This window comes from Pipistrellus hanaki (assembly GCF_964339955.1).
Source record: "Pipistrellus hanaki genome assembly, chromosome: 15".
In the NCBI taxonomy this organism is placed as follows: domain Eukaryota; kingdom Metazoa; phylum Chordata; class Mammalia; order Chiroptera; family Vespertilionidae; genus Pipistrellus; species Pipistrellus hanaki.
The window spans coordinates 10,433,203-10,458,956 of NC_140517.1; the positions used below are offsets into that span (position 1 = coordinate 10,433,203).

General features: G+C 52.3%; 3 protein-coding genes across 3 annotated transcripts in view; 1 reads left to right on the plus strand and 2 right to left on the minus strand.

The window, feature by feature from the left end:
• TK2 (thymidine kinase 2) overlaps window positions 1–6,102 on the minus strand; it is a 63,273-nt gene extending 57,171 nt beyond the window's left edge. Inside the window, exon 1 of the mRNA XM_084861158.1 lies at window positions 6,017–6,102. Within this exon, the coding sequence (XP_084717284.1) occupies window positions 6,017–6,068 (52 nt within the window). The 5' untranslated portion in view covers window positions 6,069–6,102. The remainder of the gene's footprint in view (window positions 1–6,016) is intronic.
• A 952-nt stretch (window positions 6,103–7,054) lies between these two features.
• CMTM3 (CKLF like MARVEL transmembrane domain containing 3) lies at window positions 7,055–15,345 on the plus strand. The gene is made up of 5 exons (XM_084861128.1): window positions 7,055–7,349; window positions 10,814–10,969; window positions 12,733–12,828; window positions 13,167–13,287; window positions 14,304–15,345. Exons 1-5 carry the CDS (start codon window positions 7,203–7,205, stop codon window positions 14,330–14,332), a joined length of 549 nt encoding a protein of 182 aa, XP_084717254.1. The 5' UTR covers window positions 7,055–7,202; the 3' UTR covers window positions 14,333–15,345.
• A 485-nt stretch (window positions 15,346–15,830) lies between these two features.
• CMTM4 (CKLF like MARVEL transmembrane domain containing 4) overlaps window positions 15,831–25,754 on the minus strand; it is a 43,799-nt gene continuing 33,875 nt past the window's right edge. The window contains exons 3-4 of the mRNA XM_084861165.1: window positions 24,092–24,190; window positions 15,831–22,775 (exon numbers count right to left, since the gene is read on the minus strand). Of these exons, the coding sequence (XP_084717291.1) occupies window positions 22,611–22,775; window positions 24,092–24,190 (264 nt within the window). The 3' untranslated portion in view covers window positions 15,831–22,610. The remainder of the gene's footprint in view (window positions 22,776–24,091; window positions 24,191–25,754) is intronic.

Genomic DNA, 25,754 nt, shown 5'->3' on the forward strand with positions numbered 1-25,754 from the left:
GAGAGAATAAGGGGGAAAAACAGAATCAACAAAACCAAAGATAAACTCTTTGAAAATATCAACAAAATGAACAACCTGTAGATAATGACAAAGAAAAAAAAAAGAACACAACTAAAATCAGAAATGAAAGCAATAGTTACTACTGACCATACAGAAAAAGGATTATAAGATAATCCTATGAATAATTTAATTATATGCCAACAAGTTAGAAGAAATGGAAAAATTCCTAGTAATACATAATTACCTAAACTCACAGAAGGAAAAAAAGAAAATCTCAGCACACCTACAACAAGTGAAGAGATTAAATTATCCCTGGCTGGTGTTGCTCAGTGGATAGAGTGTCGGCCTACAGACTGAAGGGTCCCGGTTTGATTCCCGTCAAGGGCACATGCCCAGGTTATGGGCTCAATCCCCGGGGTGGGGGACATGCTGGAGGCAGCCAATTCATGATTCTCTCTCATCACTGATGTTTCTCTCTCTCCCTCTCCCTTCCTCTCTGATATAAATAAAAACTTTTTTTTTTAAAAAAAAGAAGAGATTAAATTATTAGCCAAAAACACTTCCCAACAAATAAAAGTCCAAGACCAGATGACTATACTGGTGAATTCCACCAAACGTTTCAAGAATTAGGCCCTAGCCAGTTTGGTTCAATGGGTAGAGCACCAGCCTCTAAACTGACCGGACATTGGAACCACAGGCCAATGGTGGGTAGGCCTGAATCTAACCAGATTGATTGTCTGCTTTAACAACAAATCTTTTATATATATATATATATATATATATATATATATATATAAAATTGATTTTGTACAGAGAGGAAGGGAGAGAGGTAGAGAGTTAGAAACATCAATGAGAGAGAGTCATCAATCAGTTGCCTCTTGCATACCCCCAACTGGGGATGTGCCCGCAACCAAGGTACATGCCCTTGACCGGAATCGAACCCGGGACCTTTCAGTCCCCAAGCCGACGCTCTATCCACTGAGCCAAACTGGTCTCGGCTAACAACAAATCTTTATAAAAGTTAAGCAAACCCAGAATTCAAAACATAATGTTCAGTATTTGCCAATGTTATCTCCAATAACAGTTTAATCCCCAACATTTATAGAGAACTCATAAACTTAACAAAAGGGACATAAACAAAACCCAATAAAAAAAATGGGCAATGGACCTAAATAGACCCTTTTTGAAAGAGGACATACAGAAGGCCAAGACACGTGAAAACATGCTCACAGTTACTAATCATCCGAGAGATGCAAATCAAAAAGACCATCTCACATCAGTCAGAATAGCTGTCATCAACAAATCAACAAACGACAAGTGCTGGCGAGGATGTGGAGAAAAAGGAACCCTCGTGCCCTGCTGGTGGGAATGCAGACTGGTGCAGCCACTGTGGAGAACAGTATCGAGTTTCCTCAAAAAACTGAAAATGGAACTCCCATTTGACCCAGTGATTCCATTTCGAGGAATATATCCCAAGAAACTAGAAACACCAATCAGAAAGGGTATACGTACCCCTATGTTCACAGCAGCACAATTTACCATAGCTAAGATTTGAAAACAGCTTAAGTGCCCATCAGCAGATGAGTGGATTAAAAAACGGTGGTACATCTACACAATGGAATACTACACTGCTGTAAAAAGGGAGGAACTCCTACCATTTGCAACAGCAGGGATGGGCCTGGAGAGCATTATGCTAAGCGAACTATGTCAGTCAGAGGAAGACAAATATCACATGATCTCACTCATTTATGGAATATAATGAACAACATAAACTGATGAACAAACACAGATCCAGAGACAGAGAAGCATCAGTCAGACCATCAAACCTGAGGTAAGGCAGGGGAGGGTAAGGGAAGGAGGAGAGATCAACCAAAGGACTTGTATGCATGCATATAAGCCTGACCAATGGACACAGACACTAGGGGGGTGAGGCAAGAACTGGGGTGGGGAGGGAACAGGGGGGGACAAGAACATATATAACACCTTAATCAATAAAGAAAAACACCTTAATGTCCAAAATGTCTATTATACAATCAATAATTATTTGACATATGAAGGACTAGAAAAAAATCTCAACATCTTATGAGAGAAAAGATAGCGAACAACCTCAAGAATGACACAAATGAAAAAACAAAAAAGAAAAAGAAAAGAAAAGAATGACACAATATCAGAGAAGGACTTTAAAGAAAATATAAGCGTGTTCTAAGAATAAATTTTAAAGAATAAATAAAACACATGGAAAGATAGAAAGTCTCAGTGGAGAAAGAGAAAATATAAAAAATAAACTGAAATTTTAAAATTGAATACAATAACCAAATTTCTAAAAAAAAACTCACTGAATGGGCTTAGAAGCAGAATGGAGAGGACAGAGGAAAGAGTGAACTTGATGACAAATCAGTAGAAATGATCTGATCTCAACAAAAGAGAATAAAAAGATTAAAGAAATGAACAGAGCCTCAAGGACTTTAGAGACAGTACCAAAAGGTCTAATTACTTGGAATTCCAGCAGGAGAGAAGACAGACTGTAGATTAAAGAGGAAATTAAAACAGAAACTAAGCCCGGCGGGCGTGGCTCAGTGGTTGAGCATTGCGCTGTGAACCAGGAGGTCAGGGTTCAATTCCTGGCCTGGGGTTGTGGGATTCCTCCCCAGTGTGGGGTGTGCAGTGGACAGCCAATCCATGATTCTCTCTCATCACTGATGTTTCTCTCTCCCTCTCCCTCTTCCTTCCTCTCTGAAATAAATAAAAATATGTTTTTAAAAATAAAACTGAAACTACAAACTACTTAGAAATGGGTAAAAACTAGAGCAATATTTTTGGCATGTGTCTGAACTGGTCCTCAGAGAAAAATATATAACTTTAAGTGTCTTCCCTAGGAAACAAGAAAGACTTACATAAAGGATAGCACAAATAGTAAAAATTTAAAACACACACACACACACACACACACACACACACACACACACACAAACCTGCAAGTCCATTCTATTTGTGAAAACAAAGGCAAACATCCCAAATAAAATAAAAATATTACCTAAATGAACCCAGAGATTTAGCAAAAGGCACATCCCACAAATGTAAGGATGGTGAGCATTAGGGAAACTGCTACGGTCATTCTCGACTTTTATAGATTAAAGGAGAAAACAGCAAGTTCTAAAAGAAAAAAAAAAATCTGTATGGCAAAAACCGCAAGGTGAAAGATAAATGACGAAGCAGCAAAAAACATCCGTATCTCGCATTTCAGAAAAAGGACTAATTTCCTGGCAATTGTTGTTCTGTGTGTGAGAAGTCAGTTCTCAGAAAGGGACATGCAAATGGCCCTCACACGCGTAAAAATCCAAAGTGCTTGTGCCACTCAGAATTAAAGAAATGCAAATAAAATAAAATAAAATAAAAAAAACTGCCCAAGGAGACCTGGGTTTCTGAATACCATTCTCCGATAAAGGGCTTCTTGGAGAATCCAGATTCCAGGCCTGCGGACGGGGAGAACACAAAATGAACCTGCACATCTCACAGTGGCAGAAAATAAGGAAATGAAAAAAAAAGAGGGGGGAGGGGAGTGCGCATGTTAAGTGCGCATGAGCCCACCTACTGGCCAAAGATGGAACAACAGCCAGTCAAAGGAAGTCTAAGAGTAGCTCATTATCATCCAAAGAATAAAATAAATAAACCAGCGGAGGAGAAGGGGAAATATTCCTTCCACAAGGAACGTGACAGGAACATAGCCACCCGGCACATTTCACGGTGCCATCCGCTGTGACCGGCTCTGGGCTGGGGCTGGTCCCCAGGGAGCCCACAGCCTGGGGTGAGATGGACAGGGGTCCGGGGTCTCCAGCCACCTCGAGCAAGGGCACCCAGCAGGTTCTCCCTGCCCTCTCCCTGGGCCCTCTCAGTCACTCGGGGCTGACACCGTTATTTTGTTTTTGGTGCCCTCTCCGTGCAGGGAGATGTAAATTACATAAAATAAAATGCACCCGTGTTAAAGGTACTGTTTGATGCGTTTTGAGAAATGCATGTCCCCGAGTAGCCACCACTCCTGTCAAAATAAAGTACATTTCCAGCACGCAACAGGTTTCCTCAAGCCCCGACCCCAGACACAGATCTGGCTTCTGTCCCCACAGCTTAGCTTCCAAATTTCTAGAACTTCACAAACGTGGACTCATACAGCAGGTACTGGTTTGATTGTGGCTCCTCTCATTCAACAGCGTGTCTGCTGAATGCAACCATATCGTGGCACTTAAAATTATTTATTCCTTCTTATTGCCGAGATGCTGTCCCTGGAAGGGATGTCCATGGTTACTGTATCCTTTCCCCTGCTGATGAACCAATGGGTGGTTTCCACATTAAGCTATAACAAATACAGCTATAGCCCTGACCGGTGTGGCTCAGTGGATAGAGGGCCGGGCTGTGGACTCAAGGGTCCCGGGTTTGATTCCAGTCAAGGGCATGTACCTTGATTGTGGACACATGCCCAGTGGGGAGTGTGTAGGAGGCAGCTGGTCGATGTTTCTCTCTCACCAACATTGATGTTTCTAACTCTCTATCCCTCTCCCTTCCTCTCTGCAAAATGCCAATAAAATATATTTTTTTAAAAAATAGGGCTGTGGACATTCATATACAAGCCTCTATATAAACTCGGGCCTTCATCTCTCTTGGGTAAATACCTACAAGTAAAATAGCTAGATCTCTACTTAACTATTTATTTTAAACTCACCCGAGGATATGTTTATTGATTTCAGAAAGAGGAGAAGGGAGAGAAGACGGGAGCGGGGTGGGGGGTGGGGGGAGAAAAACATTGGTTGTTTCGCCCCAAACAGGGATCGAACTCAAAACCTAGGTACATGCCCTGACTGGGTAATCGAACCCTCAAACTTTCCATGTACGGGACAATGACCAACCAACTGAGCCACACCGGGCAGGACTGTTTATTTATTTATTTATTTATAATATATTTTGTATTGATTTCAGAGAGGAAAGGAAAGGGAGAGATAGAAACATCAACGATGAGAGAGCATCATTGATCGGCTGCCTCCTGCATTCCCCCTCCTGGAGATCAAGCCCACAACCCAAGCACGTGCCCTGACTGGGACTCGAACCCTGACCTCCTGATTCCTAGGACGACGCTCCACCTCTGAGCCACGCCAGCTGGGCCCGTCTAACCTTCTTATCTGCTGTGCATGGACGTCGCATCTGCTAGACATCCTCACCAGCACTTAACCAGTGGCATCCCTTTTCCTTCAGCCATTCCCATAAGTGTGTACAGCGGTACTTCACTGTGCCTTTCTTTTGCATTTCTTTTTTTTTTTAATTTTAAATATATTTTATTGATTTTTTTACAGAGAGGAAGAGAGAGGGATAGAGAGTTAGGAACATCGATGAGAGAGTCATCGATCAGCTGCCTCTTGCACACCGCCTACTGGGGATATGCCCGCAACCAAGGTGCATGCCCTTCACCGGAATCGAACCTGGGACCTTTCAGTCCGCAGACCGACGCTCTATCCACTGAGCCAAACCGGTTTCGGCTCATTTGCATTTCTGGATGCCAATGGTGCTGAGCAGCTGTTCGCCCATGCGTCTATTAGACGTTCGCACACCTTTGTTGAATTGTTCCAATCTTTGGCCCCTTTTTAAAATCCGGGTTGTTTTCCTACGTTGAGTTGCAATGTTGAGCCACATTTTAATTAACATAGATTAGAACCAGGTGGCCCTCTGATCTAACCCCCCCCCCCCCTCCCCATCCTGCTCCCGGGGAATTTGGGGTAAAAATCCCGAACTCCCGGGCCTGGGCCTCCACCATCCGCCTCCTGTCACCGGTCCCTCGCTGAGTCCTTTCTGCCTGGTCGCCCTCGGAGCCTGCCCGACACCTATGACCAGCAACCAGAACCTGATTCAGGATTCTCTGGGCACACTCAGTTGTTTACCCACACCCCCAAAATAATCGGGGGCCTCCCCTCAGGTTGGGCTCCCAGTTCTGCTGTTGGACGAATCCATAAATAAGTCAGCGAATGCCTCTTACCCGGCTGGAGAGGTGGGCGGGCTTCTCTGCGGAGGTATTGCTGCTTTCCCATCACCGGAGGCTAACGGCTGGCTATCTGGGACAGCACTCCAAGCAGAGAGGTCAGCCCGTGCCCAGGCCCGGGGGCAGGAGGGAGCCCGGGGCAGGAGGGAGCCCGGGGGCAGGAGGGAGCCCGGGGGCAGGAGCCGTGAGACAGCAGACGGTGGAAGGGAAGGGAAGGGGAGAGAGGGCGTCGAGGGGGTCTGTGTTCCCAAACCGGAGACCCTGAGCAAGATGAGAAGCTCCCAGGGTGCAGGGAGGAGACGGGAATGGCCTGAGGTCTAGGCGGGCCTTGGTGATGGGGAGCAGTGGACGGAGGTGATGGACGTGAGGAGGTGAAGATGGGTGGCCTCGGGGGTGAGAGAGAGGCTGAGCGAGAGGAAGGCCAGCCCGGGGCGGGGACTCTGGCTGGGAGGACCGGGGTGGGAGCCCCGGGGACTCTGGCTGGGAGGACGGGGGTCCGGGGACTCTGGCTGGGAGGACGGGGATGGGAGCCTCGGGGACTCTGGCTGGGAGGACGGGGGTCCGGGGACTCTGGCTGGGAGGACGGGGGTCCGGGGACTCTGGCTGGGAGGACGGGGATGGAGGCCCCGGGGACTCTGGCTGGGAGGACGGGGTGGAAGGAGGGAGGGCAGCACCCCGCGCAGAGGCCGCGCAGCCAGAAGGTCCGGGTCCCGGACCCGTGCACCCAGGAAGCTCGACGGGGGGGGGGGGGGGGGGGGCCGGACAGCGAGTGCAGAGCACCCTCCCGGGCTGTGGCAGGGACAGGCGGGTGGGAGATCCGACGGGGCACCCGAGGGGGGCACACCAGTTCCGGAGCCTCCGGGACAGGGGGCGAGAGGAGGAGAAAGCGGGGGTTCCGGGGGAGCCCCCCAGGCCAGCACCGCGGCGGGGCCGGGGTCCGAGGGGAGGGAGGGAGGAGGAGGAGGAGGAGGAGGGCGGAAGAGGGGGCGGGAGGCCGGGGCCGGGGAGGGGGCCGGGGAGGCGGGGCCGGGCCGGGGCGGGGCGGGCGGCGGGGGATGCGCCCCTGCGCCGGGCGCCCGGCCTCCCTCTCCTTCCGCACCGCCCGCCGGGTTTCCGCTTCCCTCCGGGCGGGAGGTCCGAGGGCGCCAGACCGAGCCTCGTCCCTGCAGCCGCCGCCGCCGCCATGTGGCCCCCGGACCCGGAGCCCGAGCCCGAGCCCGAGCCCGCGGGCCGCTCGGCGCCGGGCGGGGGGGCCCCGGGGCTGCGCGCCCTGCTGCCCGCGCGCGCCTTCCTCTGCTCCCCCAAAGGCCGCCTCCTGCTGGCCGAGTCGGTGAGTGCGGGGGGCCCCCCTCCAGGCGGCGCCCCCACCCCCGGCGGCCGCTGCCCGGCGCGCCCGACCCACCCCTCCCGGAGCCCCGTCCCGGCCGGACCCGCCGGAGCTCAGCGCGCGGGGCCCGAACCCGCCTCCCCGGGGGTTGCACGCGCGAGTGCAAAGCGGGGTGGGGGGGGGGTGGGGGCAGAAGCGGCCTAGAGCCCCCGGGACTGGGGGGTGGGGGGCCCGGGGAGCCCGGGGAGAGGAGAGGTGACCCGGGCGCTCCCGCCCCCTCTGGGCCCCTCTGGGGGGGGGGGGGTGCAGCCCGCGCGGCCCCCCTCGCACCCGGCGCCGGGACCCCCTGTCCGCTTTCCCGGGCGCAGGGAGGGCCGGCCGGGCCTCGAGCTGCAGGGCGGAGGCTGTGGGGGAGCCCAGCCAGCGGGGATGGGGACCCCTGGGAATGGGTGAGGCCCAGCAGCGCTAGGGGCGGGGGGAGCGGGCTGAGGGGCGGGGGCCGGGGCCCAGCGGGGTGACTTCATCCCCCTCCCCCCCTTCCCAGCCGGGATCCAGCCGCCCCGCCCCGCCCCGCGGAGCCGCTTCTTCCTTCCCTCCCCCCCCCACCCACCCCCTCCCCGGCCAGCCAGGCCTTTGTCCTCAGGACACTGCCCGCCAGTGGGCTGGGGCTGGGGCTCGGGCTGAGCTGGCCCCGGACCTCAGGGAGGGGAGGGGAGGGGAGGGGGGACGAGGGAGGGGCACTTAGTCCTTAGATCCCCAGCAACTCTGCAGCCTCTGCCTTTCCTCCCACTTTGATGACCAGGAAGCTGAGGCGGGAGCTTAGAGGATCTGACAGGTGAGGGCTGGGGGACAGCGGGGACCGAGGGGGATGGGGGTCAGGAGGAGGGTCCTGCCTCCACGTCAGGAGGCGGCCTGGGGCCAGCCCGGAGGTCAGCCCAGGACCTGCCCAACTCCCAAGTGACCCACAGCCCTCACTTCGAGGGGTTGCCTCCTGATGGGCCACGCCAGCCCCACCCAAGAGAAGGATGGAAGCTACTTTCGGGGAGAAGCCTTGAGCCCACTACCATCCACCGAGGGGACCCCAAACCCACCCCACTCAGGCCCCCCTCCTAAGTCAAGGGGTAGCTGGCCAGAGCATAGAGGGGGCCCAGGGCAGAGCTGGAGTCAGGGATCTGGGAGTGCCAGGCGTGGGGAGGGAGCAAGGGAGGGAGGGCACTGAAGTTGCAGGGGAGCTGCACCATGACTCCTGGAGTCGCCTCTGGTCTGCCCCCAGGCCCCCGCAATGGGGAGCTGGCAGGGACAGGAAGGGGGGAGTGGTAACTAGGAATCAGAGAATGAGGAAACAGGAATCCAGAGGGGGATCTCCAGAATCAGGCTAGGGGAGGGGGAGGGAAATGACAGGAAGGACAGGGACACAAGAACAGCCCACAAGTGCAGCAGGAGCTGTGGCCAGGCTGAGTCAGGGTCCCACACCTTGTCTTCCTGGACGCGGCTGGCTAACCATCTGTTCAGGTTGGCCCGGGCTGTCCCCAGGGCCATGTTGAGTACAGATGTGGGTGCCCTGGGGACTTCCTGTGATCTCTGTAGCTCTTTTGTCTGAAGCAGCCCCGGTGCTTCCTGTGAGGCCTCTGGGTGTCCCTGGGAGGCCCCCTGGGCCCCACTCAGAGCTTCTCAGCCTTAGACGTGTTCAGACACAGCGGCAGAAACCAGACAAAAGCCAGCGCCCCCAGGGCAGGGTTGCTTAAGAAGGCCACTGCCAGTCAAGCCAGCCCTGGGTTCAAAGTCCTGGTATCCTCTTATGAGCTGCGTGACCCTGAGCAATCACTTCGCCTCTCAGAACCTCAGTCTTCTCGTCTGTAAAGTGGGCTGTCAGCAGCACCTGGCACATGGGTGGTTGTGAGGATCCCAGGAGAGATCCCCCAAGCCCCAGCGGGCACTGGCCCGGGTACCGCCCCCCAGCACACAGTCTGCAGAACCAGAACCACGGGGGGCTCGGCGTCTGGCAGCCTCCGTTCCCACACACAGTGCGTGCACAGGGCTGCAGGGAACATTTTCATTCTGGTTCCTCAGTGCCCCTCGCCCAGGGACCAGCGGGACCCAGGGCATCAGTGCCAGCACTCCTCTCCTGGATGTTTATTTCTCATCAGCAGTGAAATTTGCAAATATATTAAAAAGCCACAAGAGTTAAACTGTTAACACCAATATACCCACCACCTAGATTGTACAGTTGTTAGCACTTCGGCATATTTACTTTATCACCTATCTCTCCATCTATCTATCCATTTTTTTAAAAAAAAATTTGTATTGATTTCAAAGAGGAAGGGAAATAGAGGTAGAAACATCAATGAATAGAGAGAATCGAGCCCACAACCTGAGCATGTGCCCTGATCAAGAATTGAACCGTGGCCGAAACCGGTTTGGCTCAATGGATAGAGCGTCGGCTTGGGGACTGAAGGGTCCCGGGTTCGATTCCGGTCAAGGGCATGTACCTTGGTTGCGGGCATATCCCCAGTAGGAGGTGTGCAAGAGGCAGCTGATCGATGACTCTCTCTCTCTCCCTTCCTATCTGTACAAAATCAATAAAATATATTAAAAAAAAAAAAAAAAGAAGAATTGAACCATGACCTCCTAGTTTTTAGGTTGATGCTCAACCACTGAGCCACACCAGCCCGGCTCCATTTTGTTTTTCAATGGATTTAGAGTAAAACTACATTTTAACTCTAAACCACATGTGTCAAACACAAGGCCCGCGGGCCAAATCCAGCCCGCCAGGCCTTGCAATGTGGCCCGCACCGCGCTGTCATCACTGCACTCCGCTGTCAGTTTATGACATTGTCAGTTTATGACTGTTCAGTAAACCATTCGGCCTGCGATTTAGGCTGGATTTTAGATTTTGGCCCCTTCTCTGATTGAGTTCGACACCCCTACTCTAAACACTTCAGCCCCTGTTTCTTTAACTAAGTCTAAGATTTTATTGTTTTTCGGGTAGATTGCATTCAGTGGAAAGTACAGATCTTGTGCGTTGGGAGTGAATTTCTGAAACCGGTTCCTGCTCAGTGGGCTGCCTGAGACTGTTTAGGTCTGAGGAGCCCCTGTGGGACAGCGTCTGAGTTGGGTGGATTCTGCCGTAAGAGCCTGGTGGGGTGGGGGCGGAGTGAGCAGCCCAAGAGAGTGGCCTCCTGGGGGACTGGGCTGGACACACGGAGGAGGCTGGCACTTCCTGATTGGGTCCTGGCCAGGAGCTGGCATGGGGTCAGGACCAAGGGCCACGCCGAGAAACACTGGGGGCAACACAGGTGTGAGCCTGGGCCCCGTGACCAGGTCCTAAGCCCTGGCAGCTGCAGAACTGAGGGCAGATCAACTTCCATTCCTGAGCCTCCGCTATTCCTGACGGCAGGGGCTCCAAGGGGCGCTCACCGGGTGAGGGGCTGTGCAAAGGCTCTGACATCTCGCTCCCACCCCCCCAGGGCCTCTCCTTCATCACCTTTGTCTGCTACGTGGCCTCCTCAGCGTCCGCCTTCCTCACCGCGCCCCTCCTGGAGTTCCTGCTGGCCCTCTTCTTCCTCTTTGCCGATGCCATGCAGCTGAATGACAAGTGGCAGGGCTTGTGCTGGCCCATGATGGTGAGGGCTAGGGCCCAGGAGGAAGGGGACAATGCACTGGGACGGCTGTTGGCCATGGGTTGGAGCCAGGCGGGCAGACCTGGCTGCAGGTGATCTGGGGCCCACCACTCAGCAGCTGTGGCACCCCGGCCAGGGCCTCCAGGTGTCTCTAGAAGGCAAACACGTCAAACTCAAAGGCTGACACAGGCCAAATAAAGAAGGTTTAAGGGTATGTGGGCCGCAAAAAACCAAAAGCTTCAATTTTCATAGAAATGTAGGTTTATTTCGATAGAGACATGCTGAATACAAAGGGCTGAAATAAATGAGTGATCGTTAAAATAAAATAGACCATTTTAATAAAAATTAATATTTTTCTTGAACATTAACTTACCAGACACTGAATAATTGCACAAGTTAATAAGCATAACGCAAATAAACCTATTTTTCGTGTTCTTCGAAATCGAAATACTTCCTATTGCGCACACCAAACAAGTCAGTATAAGAGCAATGATGTGGCAACCAGCTGCTATCGATAAAATATTCGCTGCTAGTATTAGTGGACAGAAATGTTGCACGTGTAAGGCACGTAAGGGAAATGAATGCAACACGATTACAGTAAACGTTGTAGTTCGTTAATAATTATGTATAACAGGATATTGTAAAAAATTAAGTTATGAAGTTTTTATTAAAACGTTTCTCACATACCAATATATTGGCTGGGCCACAATATTCCTTGTGTGCTAGGAGTTTGACATGCTTGCTGTAAGGGAATCCCAGACTGCATCCTTGCCCCTGGCCACGAGGTGGCGCTGGTGCTCCCTCGTCTCAGCTACAGGAACTCAAGCCATTTCATCAGGGGGAGGGCACCTCAACTGGGGACTTGCAGGGCTTACCCAGACCCTCACTCAGCCCTCTGGCAATTCTGTTCATCACCCCGGAGGGCCCAGAGCCCTACCTCAGCCCTGCCTCAGACTTCCGCTGTCTGCAGTGGGTCAGTGAGTCGGAGAGAAGGCACAGCAACCCTGCACTTGAACCCTGGTCTGTCTGTCTGTCTTATTTTGTTTAATAAAGTGAGTTTAACATTTTTTTTTATTATTATTATTGATTTGAGAGAGAGGAAGGGAGAGAGTACCGTCGATGGGCTGCCTCTTGCATGTGCCCTGATTAGGGGTCAAACCCACAACATTTTGGAATATGGGACGGATGCTTCAACCAATTGAGCCCCACCATCAGGGTGAACCCTGGTCTTTTCTTGTCACTTAAAAAATATATATTTTTTTAATTTTATTGTTGAGAGTATTACATATGTCCCCTTTGTCCCCTCCCAGCCTGCCCCTGCCTTAGCTTTCACACACACACACACACACACACACACCAACCTTTCTTGACTTCACTCCCAGCATTCTTGTTGGGCTGCACCCTCTGTGTCCCCATTTTAGGGACCAAGTAAACAGAAACCATAATTCATAAATAGACCTGCAACAAGTATGTGACAACGTGAGGCCCAGGGCAGGGCAGTCTCAGCTGCTGGCAGCCTGCGAGCGGCACCTGAGCGGGGGCAGGAGCCGCGGTGGGAGGACAGAGTGGGAGCTCCAGATGCTGGACTCGGGACCAGGCGTGTGTTCAGGCTGCCAGGCCCACCCGCTCCGAACAGTGGGCTGTTTCTGCTGCCTGGCGTCTCCTGAACCCCCTCCCCTGCCTGAGCTCCCAGGGGGCCCCTCCGCTGCTGTGCCCCACTCCCACGGAGCTCAGGGCGGGGCGACCGAGTCCCTCTCTCCCCCCAGGACTTCCTGCGCTGTGTCACAGCGGCCCTCATCTACTTTGCCATCTCCATCACAGCTGTCGCCAAATACTCGGATGGAGCTTCCAAGGCAGCTGGGGTGAGTAGCAGCCCTACCCCTGGGAGGGGGGTGGCCAGGGATGCCCCCCTCAAGCTCACCCTACCCCTCCTCAAGTCCCAGATGCTTCTCAGCACACACGCTTAGCGTCTGGGGCCTATTCTCTCCCTGCTTCGGCCCCAGCTTTGAAAGGGCGTTTGTCAGCCAAGTTCACAGCTCCTTTTCCCATCTGTCATTCATGGGAGGGGCCTGTGCCTGCCAACCTGAGCTGCTTATCCAATCAGATAAACACAGGAGGGGAGGCCGGGGCAGGTGCCTCTCAGTCTCTCGGAGCAGGGACTCCTGTCCCACCCACCCTGTCTGTCCTCTCCATCCCACAGGTGTTTGGCTTCTTTGCCACCATCGTGTTTGCCATTGACTTCTACCTGATCTTCAATGACGTGGCCAAATTCCTCAAGCAAGGGGGCTCTGCGGACGAGACCACAGCCAACAAGGAGGAAGGTGGGTGGCCACCCTGCGCGCTGGGGCCCTGCTCTCCCTGGGGACACGTGGTTGGTTTGAGGCTGGAGTAGCAGCGTGCCCTCTCTCCCCAAGTGCTTTCACAGCCTGGTTCTCGGATCCCTTCATGCGGCACCGATCATAAAGCCGGTCCCCTCGGGCGAGCACGTGGCTCCCCAGGGCCTGAGCCTTTCCAGGAAGGGCGAGCAAAGGGCACGCCTGGCACCTCCATCTCCGTTCAGTGGTCCCTGATGAGCCCCGAGGGCAGCCAGTCAATGGCTTCAATTCCTGGGCACTGGGCACTGGGCTGCAAAGGGACCAGCGCCCCCTGCAGTCTGGCCTGCCTCATGGCTCAAGTGCCAGGGAGCCAAGCTAACTCTCAGCTTTTTATCCAAGGAGAGTGCAACAGGCCTTCTGGCCCCTCCAGCCAACCTTCAGCTCAGAATGGCTGTGCCGCTGCCTAATTTAAAAATAAATGGGGGTGGGGGGAAGGCCAGCAAGTTGGATGGCTGGTTTCCCATCTGTGACCACACAGCCATCCCCCGTTTCTGATCACAATATAAAACGGGGATTGGGACTGGCGGGAAGGGGGGACCGAAACTATAAAATGGCCCAAAGAAGGTTTCCTGATCTTCTAGTCTATTTGAGTTTCTTAGACGAGAAAATGGTTTGCCCCGTGTTGTCCTGCTAAATTGTGGGGTGGGGGTGGAATACAGATGTCCTGTCCCGACACCCCAGGTGAGGACAGCTCAGGGACACTGAGGGCACACGGAGCCCCAGAGGAGAGGGCATTTGGGCTCCCTCCTGCACTGGCTGCGCCACAGAGGGGACAGCAGCTGCCTGGGGGGGGGCCCCGGCCCTCACGCCAAGCAGACCCACCAACAGACAGCACAGTCAGCTGCAGGAGGGGCCGGCGTCGGGGCTCCAGCCCATGGCCTGGCTGTGCCTCTCCGGGGACGGCTCCTGGGCACCACCAGCCAGGAGACTCCTGCCAAGCCTCCTCTTTGCTTTCTTTTCAGAAGAGGATTCCGACTCCGACTCCGACTGAAGGGCTGCCCTGCCCCGGCAGCCAAGCCGCGCGGGCCTTCCCTCCTGCTCTCCTGACCGGCTGGCCGGAGCCAGGCCCGCGGGCCGGGAGTGCCGGGAGGCAGGCTGTCACTTCCCCAGAGGAGCAGGCCTCCTCACATCCCGGGGTGACGTTCCGAGCCTGGCACGCAGGACGGCGCCCCTCGGCTCAGCCGGTGTGACTGCTCTGCCCGGAGGGCATCGGGACTACCGCACCACTCCCTGTTTCTGTCCCGCACACCTAAGCCCTCTGACCTCTCTGCCAAAAACAGGCACAACGGGGGCCAGGTGACCCTGTCATAGGGATGTTCATGCTGGCAGGGGGTGGGGGGGCATGCATAGAGGTAACAGCACAACAGAAGACAGACAGAAGCCACCAGGGGCCAACCGCCAGCCCCCCAGCCCCAGTGACCGTGGCCATGCCAGGCACTCTGTCGAGAATGATCCTTCCAAGATTCTTTGGTTCAAGGAGCACCACCTCCTTCGTCCCTTAGGCAGGGCGGAAGCTGGCCTTTGCCCTTAACTGCCTCCGCACGCCCCTGGACACCGTGTCTTCTTCAGGGCACAGGGCCATTCTGGGTCTAAGACCATTTCAAAGGAAAGCTCATAAAGTAGCTTACCAGGTCCGAAGATCGGGCGCCACGTGGAGGGACAGCGCCCTGGGCCCGCCAGCAGGCCACGGGCTCCTGGACGCTCGGGACCGTGTGCTTCCAGAGGCCAGAGCAGGTCTCCCGACCGCCTCCCAAGAGGTGAAACGTGCCTTCTGTGTCCTTCCAAGGACCTGTGCTGTGTATATATCTTCAGTGGGGTTTTGTGACTTTATATAATTTTTTTATACAAAAGCAGCTTCTTAAATAGCATTTCCTGTGACCAAGAGGCCCTGCGAAATGAGCCAGAGTTCTGGACCCATTTGGGAGCATTTGTAACTTTTGTCCTTCTCTTGCATGTGAATCTCCTCCCCTGGAAAAAGCCATGAATTAAACCAGACGGACTACCTGCTTGGAGTGCGTGAATAAACCTCACACCACCCAGGGCAATGCCATCAGCACATGCACACACACACACACACACACACACTCACTTGCTCCCTGCCAGGCACCCACTAAGCGTCTCATGTCTGCGCTCTTACTTACTCCTCACACAATCCTGTTTATAGGCCAGGAAACTGACGGAAGGTCCGATGACTTGCCCAGGTCACCCAGCCCCTCTGAGGGGCACATTCCGCCGCACCCCTCCGGCAGCCAGGCCTGGGAGCAGCCTCGTGGGCACTTTGGCCCAGGCGAATGGGAGGAAGCAGGCTTTGCCCCAACTCCCACACACGCACGTCCTGAGGATGTGGGAAAGGTGAATGTGCGGAGGCCTCGTCCGGGGGACGCTGGCTGTGTTTAACCTCCACCGAACAGCCCCGTTGGGCAGGAACAGGGTCCGCGGCCTTTGAAGGGGCGGACGGTCAGTCGGGGGCAGGGAAAGAGACCAGGCCGTTTTCACATGTCCATTTATTAAACAACTCCTTCATGACAGTTTAATACAATATTAGCGATTAGTGTTGAGAAAATTATTTCCCTCTACATACAAAAATACAGATTTGAACACTATGAAAACAATCAGGACAAGTACCGTGAAAAATTGGTCCTTCAAAAGAAAAGGGGGGATTGAGGGCAAGGTGAGGCTGTGTCTGCTGCTGGGGACAAACCAACAGGGGCCAGGCTTTGGGGCCCAACATCGCTCCCAGTGGGCAGAGTCCCACCCCAGGGCACCCGTACGGTGTGAGAAGCCGGGGTGGGAGCCCTGGCCAGCCACCAGCAAAACCGAAGTTCACCACGTGGGCATCGCCTCGGAATACCCCCCAGCTAAACTGTTAAAGGAACTAGACTTTTATGAAGTAAAGTGTAATGGTTATTAAATTAACATTGCTCCCCCAGGTACCTCTGGGCCAAGTACCAATGAGTGGTCATCTGGAGTTACTAACCATCTGACTTGACTTGCTCTGTTAGAAAATGATTACATATTCTGGCCCTTCAGAAAGCACAAAAAAAGCTAGTTTTTGTTTCAATAAATCCATTCCTTCATGTTGCAATGGCTCAGCTAGTTTCCTCAAGGTTTTTCGTGTCCTGCAGGGACAGGGAAGCCAGAAGGGGGCAGCCAGAGTGTGATCCTGTGGTGATTTCATCGCGCTCCTCACAGCAGGGGGTCTGTTTTGTTCAGGCCCCAAACCGGACAGGGCCTGGGAGCCTACCCACCAGTCAGATCCAGGGGGAGGTGAGCCCGGGGCCAGCGGGGGTTCCGGCAGGCTCGGGCAGCATAGCCAGGCCTGCGGACACCCTCTGCTTCCCTGGGCCTGTTCACGGGCTGAGCCAGAGAAGGGAAGTCAGAGCACCAAGCACCAAGAGTACTGTTCTGTCCCTGCGGAGCCGCGCTCCTCTCCAGGTCTGGGGTGAGCAATGGCTCCCTCGACCGAAGGGGTTAAAAAATGCCCAATGCAGATAGACTAAGGATCATTTCACAGAAATATACTCTCCCTCTCAGACTGTTTAAGAAAGCAGAAACAAGGCGGGGGGAGAGCAGAGGGGAGCTAGGAACAGCCAGGGGTGGTTTTGTCTTTTTTCTTTAAAGACGGAGGAGGTTTACAGGGAAAACGGCCAACCGCAAAACCAGCACTGCTGAAAGCAACAGTAAAAGGACACGATCTAAAATCATGCTACAAAAATAGTGTTATCTGGTTTAACTACATGTACATCTTTCTTTCAATTCCATGATTAACAGGAGTTTTTACGTGACCGACACACGGAAGGCACCAAAGGTGAAGTGATTATTATTTGTCGTAAAATATACAAAGACGGAATTCCTACTTGGGGGGGGGCGGAGGGGGCAGACAGTCATACCTGTAATAAATTAGTTACGTGTTTTTGCCATGGGTTCCTGAACCCTTACAAATTGCAACATATACAGATAGTTTCGATCCCTAGCGTTCTCTTAGAGGAAACCGCATCAAAAATCAAGTTACAGAAAGCTTTATCCGCACACGCCATTCCGTCCTGAGGCAGGGTTTGAAGACGCAGTTCTGAGTGGGTTTACGGGGTGAAAGAGTTGGAAGCAGGTGGCCCCTCGGTGGGGCTGGGCCAGCTTGGGGGGCCTTCCAGGCATCCTGTCCTCAAAGTCAGCCTTCCCCCAGCCCTTGGACCGGCCAGTTCTCCCTTCAAACCCCGAATATTTGCCTGCCTCACTTCAGCAGAGATGGGGACAGAATCTTAAAACTTGCAAATCGATTCTGGAAAAGGCAGGAAAGAGGGAAGCAGCCCCAGTGAGCCCGGCCCTGCCTGGCCTGGGCACCAGGTCCCCTCACAGGCCTTACATCCTGGCCTTCCCATCCTGGCCTTCCCATTCCATAATAATCTGAAGCCCTACTGGGCTTCAGATTATTATGGAATCAACTAGGTCACACCTTCTCTCCTCTGAGACACACTAACCCACCAACAAAGGTCATCCGAGACAATGTCCTCCTCTAAGTGAGAACCACACAAGTCTGATAGCTCACTAGAGCCCAGGCCATTAGCCCCTTGATGAAGGCTCCCAGCCTTGGTGCAATGCAGCCCAAACCACTCCAGGGCGCCCGAATTAAACTCTTGGCATAAAAAATGTGTACCATTTGGCTCAGTGGATAGAGCATCGGCCTGCAGAGTGAAGGGTCTCGAGTTTGATTCCTGTCAAGGGCACATACCTCGGCTGCAGGCTTAATCCCTGGCCCTTGTCGGGAACGTGCGGGGGGCGGGGCTAACCAATCCATGTGTCTCTCTCACATTGATGTTTCTCTCTCTCTCCCTCCTCCCTCCCACATCTCTCTAAAAATCAATGGGGGGTGGGGGGGAGGAATATCCTCAGTGGAGGATTAAAAACAACAAAAAGTAGACAACAAACTAACCCTATGAAAAAGATAGACTAATCAAGGATCCATAATATAAACTTTATTCTAGGCAAAACTGCCATTGATTCATTCCAACTCAGTGGGCTTGTGGGTAACTTTTCTTTACCCTTATACCTATGGAATAAGATAAACTAGAAAAAAAAAATCACCCAGATTGAGAAATTATATCCAAATGGAGGAAGAATACAGACTAGACCAAAAGAGGGAAAATCTACGCAGCCCACTGCTCTGTTCCAGGCCTAAGAGGGGATAAGCGCCGATCACTGGGGGGAAGACAAGTCAAGCAGAACTTTCGCTTTCAGAAGACAGGTCTAGATCTCACAGATTTTGAGGGTATTTTCTTTCAGAGACAGTTTCAAAAGGAAAGAAATGTAAAGGTTCAAATATTTCAGATTACCTTCTCAACCAGACAGTTCTTATGATTTCAACACTATGTGATAAGAGACACGTGATTCTGTCAAGAGCTGGGAAGCTTACAAGACAGTGTTCAGTCCGAGTCCGCTCACAGGTGGCACCGAAACCAGAACCCAAGTCACCTGGCCAGCCCTGCGCTCCCAAACACCCAGAGCCCTCCGGGCGCCCCGGCACACTGGGCTACATTCAGGCCCGGCTCTCAAGCTGATTCCAGAACACAAGCCCTCACTGTCCCAGAGAAAGGCGATAGAGAGGTAGTTACCCAAGCACATCTTTTCAAGACTAGTGTTATCAACAGCCCCACAGCAGACAGAGCTTGGGCCGAGGGGCCCCCTCCTCTCACCTCTCAGACCTGGCCCAGCTCCCACCTCACCTCATCACCCTTCTGCTCCTAAAAGTGGGTACCCAAGCCAAGCCTCAGAGCCACGCCGGCCCTCGCTGGCTTCCCCGATGCAGGCCCTTCAGTGCAGGCTGCCAAGGAAGACATGGATAAGGATTGGGACTGGGCAGGCTATTACATTCTTGCCTTTTTCTAGGCACAGGTAATCTCTCAAATATATTTTTACTGATTTCAGAGAGGAAGGAAGAGGGAGAAAAAGATAGAAACATCAATGATGAGAGAGAATCATTGATTGGCTGCCTCCTGCACAGCCCCCACACTGGGCACTGAGCCCGCAACCCAGGCATGTGCCCTGACTGGGAATCGAACCCGAGACCTCCTGGTTCATAGGTCGATGCTCAACCACTGAGCCATGCCGGTCGGGTTCTTATGAGACCTTAACCTCTGAATGCCTTGGTCCTCCCCCAGCTTTATATGGGGCCAAGTGCCTTTGGGCTTTCGTGATTGCAATCTCTGTGTGTGAGAGGGAGAAGGTGTTTCCTTTCATGCCTCCATTCAGTGTGAAGGGAAGATAAAGGAGAATCAGAGAGAAGAAGTACCACATCCACCGAACCTGTGCCAAGGTAAACTTTCTCTGAAGACGTCAGTGTTTGCATCCATCTAAAACCACCACATGCTTGAGGGTTTCAACCATACAGCCGCTAGGAACAAATTCAAATGCGCAAAGCAACTGTAGCTCTCCTCAGGTTTGGCACGGACCATGAAAGCCACTATCATCCCACCAGAAAATTGAGAAACACTAAGATTGCCTCAGTCTGAAAATACCCCAAAACAAACTGCCATTGACCCATATTGGAACTATCAAATGCAAAAACACGCTTCCTTTAATTTGCCAAGAAAAAAATAATAAGTGCTATGGGCCCCCAGAAACCTAGATGGTCTTGTGTGCACAGAGGCAGCTTAAGAAGAACGCAGGTGTCTTCACAGTCACCTGGACAGGCAAGTCCCCTTCACCACTTCTCACCACCCCCCTGCCACAGGGGACGAGATGGATGGCGGTGCATCACACCGGCGAGAGAGCTAATTAAATAGAGAGAAATATATTTACAAACTCCATGGGAGAGCCCCGTGGCACAAAGGATATTAAATAGTTACAGGGACATAAATTATTCCAAGGATTCTAACCCTAAGATGCACGTTAACTCCTAAGTCGCTCTGTGGCACTCCGTGTCATCACTCTTCCTCGTGACCAGCCGTTCCGGTGTCCATGGGCTTCGGCACGGCTTCTGGCAGCTGGCAGCACAGCCCCGGGAGGCCAGGGGGCTCCTTTACCGAGATGACCAGCTGGTCCGATGGAAGTCGCTTGGGAAAACTTGGGCAGCGATCCTGCCTGAATGGTATCCTTTTCTTCAATCTCACTTCAAAGGCGGCTTTTCACTGAGGCCAAGTAACATGATTCCCGCAGGAGATGTCTGATAAAGCACAGGGTGGTCCTTCCAAGCGGGCCCCACTGAATGCAAGGCCGAGTCTCTGTGACCCTGTTTTTAAATGGAACTCGCAGATTGAGATAAGCCCAGTTTTGACAAGGCATACACACTCAACAAATGCAAAATAAATACATAAAATGAACAGATAAAATCCAGATGTTAGAATCTTCTAAAAGAATCGCTATATAGAACAGGTTCAACGTTTGTGAAGCGTGACTTGTTCTGCCTCAGGGCGGACACGGAGAGAGGGCTCCACAGGCCCTCCGGGCAGCCGCCCCGCTGTGACCAGGCCTGGCTGCCCTCTGGGGGAGCAGAGGGAGGGGAGTTCCCCCCAGACCAGCTGGGTTTGCACCCACCCGCAGCCATGGCCCCTGACGCAGACAAGGGGTTTGCACATGTGACCTGGGCCGGAGCCCAGGGAGAGAACGGCAGCAGAGCTCCGACTGTACTGGACGTTCAGTTCAGGGAGCTGACCCACCCGCTCAGAGATAGCAGAGTACCATTTCCTAGGAATCCCCAGCCACCTGATCACCCCCCAACGCTGCTCTGTATGAAGAATGCGATGCCACACACGCACAGACGGGCGCTTTCCCACGCATGCTCTCCTCCCGCCACCCCCACAGACATGCCCTGTCCTCTCTTATCACACAGAACGCTGCCAACGCTGGATCGTTCACCAGCACAAGCTCCTGGAGGCTCTCCGTGTTACCGCAAGATCTCCCACCAGCAGTAACTGTTTTTTCCTCGGTGAGGGCTAATCACAAAGCGTTAGAGCTAGAGAGAGGTTTGTAAACATCAAAAACAGCTCAGAGTGAAAACCTGACAAATTAAAACAAGTTTTCCATAAAAGATACAATTAATCTCCAACAGGAAGAAAAAGACAACACTACAGGGCTCATTTAACTCCTTCACCGCAATAATCTTCATTTTATCAAGAATCAGTTCAAAAACTGGACATACCTAGATTTCTTCCCAACAGCTTCTAAGATGGACGTTCATGGTTAGGACCCCGAAAAGCTCCGATTCGTGCCTCCTCAAATATCAATGAAAGGGTGTCATGGTGCAAATTCAAGTATTTTCGAGTCCTAGTCAAGTCTACACAGAATCACTTTAGAACTCCTCTCAGGCCACGGAAAATTAGCACGTATCGCTGAAGGAGTGTCCCCGCCTGCGGCCCACACGGGCCAGTGTCCTGGCTGGCGGGACGGACTGCGTTTCTTTCCTGGATTTTACCGGAGGGGGTAAGATGACAGGAAATCTGCAATGCAGCCTCAAAGCATTGAGGGCAGTTAGGAGAGAGAAAAACAAGATGGTCCCCATATTCCTGGAGGAGAATCTGGGCTCAGGGAGGTGATTCATTTGAGGAAGAATCTAGTGTTTTCTCAGCAGGTGGGAGGTGAAAGGTAACCCTCCTGCATGTCAACAGTTCTGTGGAGCTGTCCCAAGGGGACACCAGCTTTGCCCATCCCCCCAAAGTCCAGACCCAGCCCAGAGCTCACCAGCACACCCATCACTGCAACCCCCAGTGCCACGCGTGGCTGCCCGGGCCTGTGCTGGCTGTCCGGATGTCCGGGGCACGGAAGACAAGCAGTAAGAGAGGATCCTGGCAGCAAGACCAATGCTGAGGGAGCTCACCATGGGGGCTGCCCAGGAATCACTGCTGACAGACTGTGCCAACCTTGCACCTTCATTCCTTGACTTCCCCCCCTGGTGGCAGCCCCCGTTTAATCCAAAGTCTTGACTTGTCACAAATACATACGACGGGGTGGCTCAGAGTCAGACGGGAAGGAAGCCTGTGCTCAGGGCCGGTGAAGACCTCAAGTGGACATGGCAGCCAGGGAGACGGGCTGCTCCCACGGCCACCAAACGCTGGAGAACCCGGAGGTCTCGCCCACCCCCTTCTGTCTCCACGGCAGGTGCAGGGGCCTCCGCCTCACATACCTAACAGGGCCACTCCGGGGAGGCGGGGGGACCTTTCCCAGAATGAACTTTACCAAAGAGGACAAAATTCAGCTTAAACACGTGAGGGTCTGTTGTGACGAGGGAAAGAAAACTTGATTGGAAGGACGGGCACAGGATGAGGGAGGCTCTGGAGCCCTCAGGTGTCCAGGCGCTGGATCTCCGGGCGCCCGTCCACATCCCGGGACTCGGTGCGGGCTCGGATGTAGTCGTTGGCACTCTGCTGGTGGATGCTGACTCTCCATTTCTGTACGGCCAGGAATGTGTTCGCCGCATACACCGCCGTTGCCAGGAAGCCAAATATCTAGGAGAAACAGGCACGGGTAGTCCTCAGACACATCAGCAGTCTACGAGGTGTCAGGCAGGACCCTGAGCGGCTTACAGCTGTGCCCCCAACACCTGGCCCGGCTGAATGTTTAGCTGTCAGACTGTGGCCAAATCCAGAGTCATGTGACCCACAGAAGTCCTGCCTGACCTGAAGATAGCCTAAGGTTTCTCACAAAGTATTTTGGATCTTTTTCATTAATTACAAAAATGCCTCTTGTCCAGCCGGTGTAGCTCAGTGGTTAAGCGTCGACCTCTGAACCAGGAGGTCATGGTTCGATTCTCAGTCAAGGTATATGCCTGGGTTGTGGGCTCGACTCCCAGGAGAAGGTGTGCAGGAGGCAGCTGATCAATGATTCTCATCATTGTTTCTATCTCTCCCTCTCCCTGAAATCAATAAAAACTGTTTAAAATCAATTTAAAAATTTTAAATGCCTCTTTCACAGCACCTTCATGGTCACTGGTCCCAAATGAGAAAATACATGTAGACAAAATCCCATGCACACAGAAAATCAGGGGCTCATGTGTGCGCCCAACTCAAGCCATAAGGCCTGATATTCCAGAGCACAGCCCTCAACCCCCACCTGCTCTCCAGCTGCCTGTCTCCTAGGCTCCTCCAGGGTGAGAAGCAGCAGATCTGGCTTAGGTAATAACCACTGACGAATCTACTGAGTGACACCTGGCAGAGCAGCTCATTTAATATTTTTCATGAACCTTTTAATCCCCCATTACAAAAACGCTACATGTTCTTTGTAAATACAGAACAATATAAACACAGAGCACAGAGATAATCTTACATTTTCTGCCTCCCACCTCACACCACCCGCCATGGCATTCCACCCTGGAGCAAAAAGTCATCTGACTACTAAGTGGTGTCAAGACTGTGTTCTTCATTAAGACCTCCACATCGGCCGTAAGGCTCGAAAAAGCAACACCACTACCAGTCAGACACCCAGGGTCCTGTTGGAAACGGACTAGAGCAGTGGTTCTCAAACTTGAGTGCGCCCCCGGGGTCAGCTGGAGGCGGGTAAAACACATTTCTGATTCTGTGGCTCTGGGGGAGCCTGAGAGTGGCATTCTAACAAGTTCCTGGGTGATGCTGAGGCTGCTATTCCAGGAACCACACTTTGAGAACCATAGCACTGAAGGGACTGGACCTCCATTGGCCCAATAACAATTTCATTAGCAGAGAAAGAGCTAAAGGACAATGAACAGGACACACATAAGGGGACAGAGGACAGCACGTCACAAGAAGTATACAGATCAGCCCGCGTTTTAACCACTGAGTTCACCTACCACGGCAGCAATCTCTGCTCCGGCTTTGTGGTTTAAAGCAGCCAGGACAATGGAAGCAATAAAGAAAAAGAAAGTGCTGAGTCCAGTGTTGACCAAATCCTAAAGAAAAAGATAAATAAAATCACTTGAAAAGAAACATCTCATGCTTTGCCCTAAAAGCCATTGAAGAACTTTCGAAACAAGAACAATACCCAGCCTCTGTGCGGGCTCCACCGTTTGGTCTCAGTGGCCCGGGGGAGTTGGTTGTACAAAGGAAGGCAAACACCATAACTGTGGATGCTGCTGCTGGATAAACCACCACAGCAAAACCCCGTCACCATTTCCCAATGACTTATCACGGAAACCCAAACTGCTGACCTATCGAGGACATGCACACTAATTACCACTTAGGGTTCTATTGTTGTCTCTTAAAAACTCATTCAAATCATGCTGGCATGTGGAAGCTTTTCTGCAGACATGTTTTCATTTCTCTTGCGTGATCCTGTGATTTTATTTATTCTATTTTAATATCTATATTGTCTATAACAACCACTTCTCACTTGCACAGTTTAAAAAGCTTAAAACTAGAGTACTGCAAAAGTTAGTCGGCACCCGCTGCCTGAGCTCCTTGGCCAGGAAACGAAGCCAAGGCTCTTAATGTGCGTTGTTCCACTTCCGCTAGGGGACACCCCCAGGCATGCCCTTGGTGTGTTCACCTACCACGGCAGCAATTAGCCAACATTGGTACTTAATTTAAAAAAAATACTTTTAATGGGCCCTGGCTGGTTTGGCTTAATGGATAGAGCATCAGCCTGAGTGAGGACTGAAGGGTCCCAGGCTCGATTCCAGTCAAGGGCACATGCCCAGGTTGCAGGCTCCATCCCCAGTAGGAGACGTGCAGGAGGCAGCCAGTCAATGATTCACTCTCATCACTGATGTCTCTATCTCTCTTTCTCCCTTCCTCTCTGAAATCAAGAAATATATTAAATAATAATGATAAAACAAAATACTTTCAATGGGATGTGTACTCTAGAAGTGGCATGTTTTCCAGTCTGCCACAGCTGTCCCCACTCCCTGCAGTCTCATACGCAGCCACTCCGTGTTTCCTGTTTGGCCCTGGAACACCCGCTGCAGGCCTCCATGCTAACAGAAGCAAAGGAAGGTCACCCTCACACACCATGTTTCCAAGTCCCTCCTCCAGTAACACACTAGTGAGTGCAGGTGTGATCCATATAACTCAATAACAGATCAAGGGGAGCTGGCCTAGAGCACGCTAACTCCAGGCCTATTGGCCATATCTGGCCCACAAATAGGTTTGATTTGCACAGTGTTCAAAACAAATTTGAACAAGCTAATATTTATAACATCAGAGGCCTACACATAAAAACTAACAACTAACACAAAACAACAAAACCCACAGAGCTTGCATTTTTTTCGGGGGAGGTTTATGAGGTTCTCTTTGCTATCTGTTTACTACGCTATCCATTTAGCTCATAACTCTGTAAGCCTTTTCCTACGGATAACACAAACTTTATCTTAAAAATAGCTGAGACATTAAAACCTGTCATAAAAACTCAGACAAAATGCCTCGACTATCTTGAGGTTTTAGAGTTTAAATTTAAATCACATTTTTCTCAGTGTTCAATGCTGAAACAAAACCAACTTGGTCTTCACAATGACATCA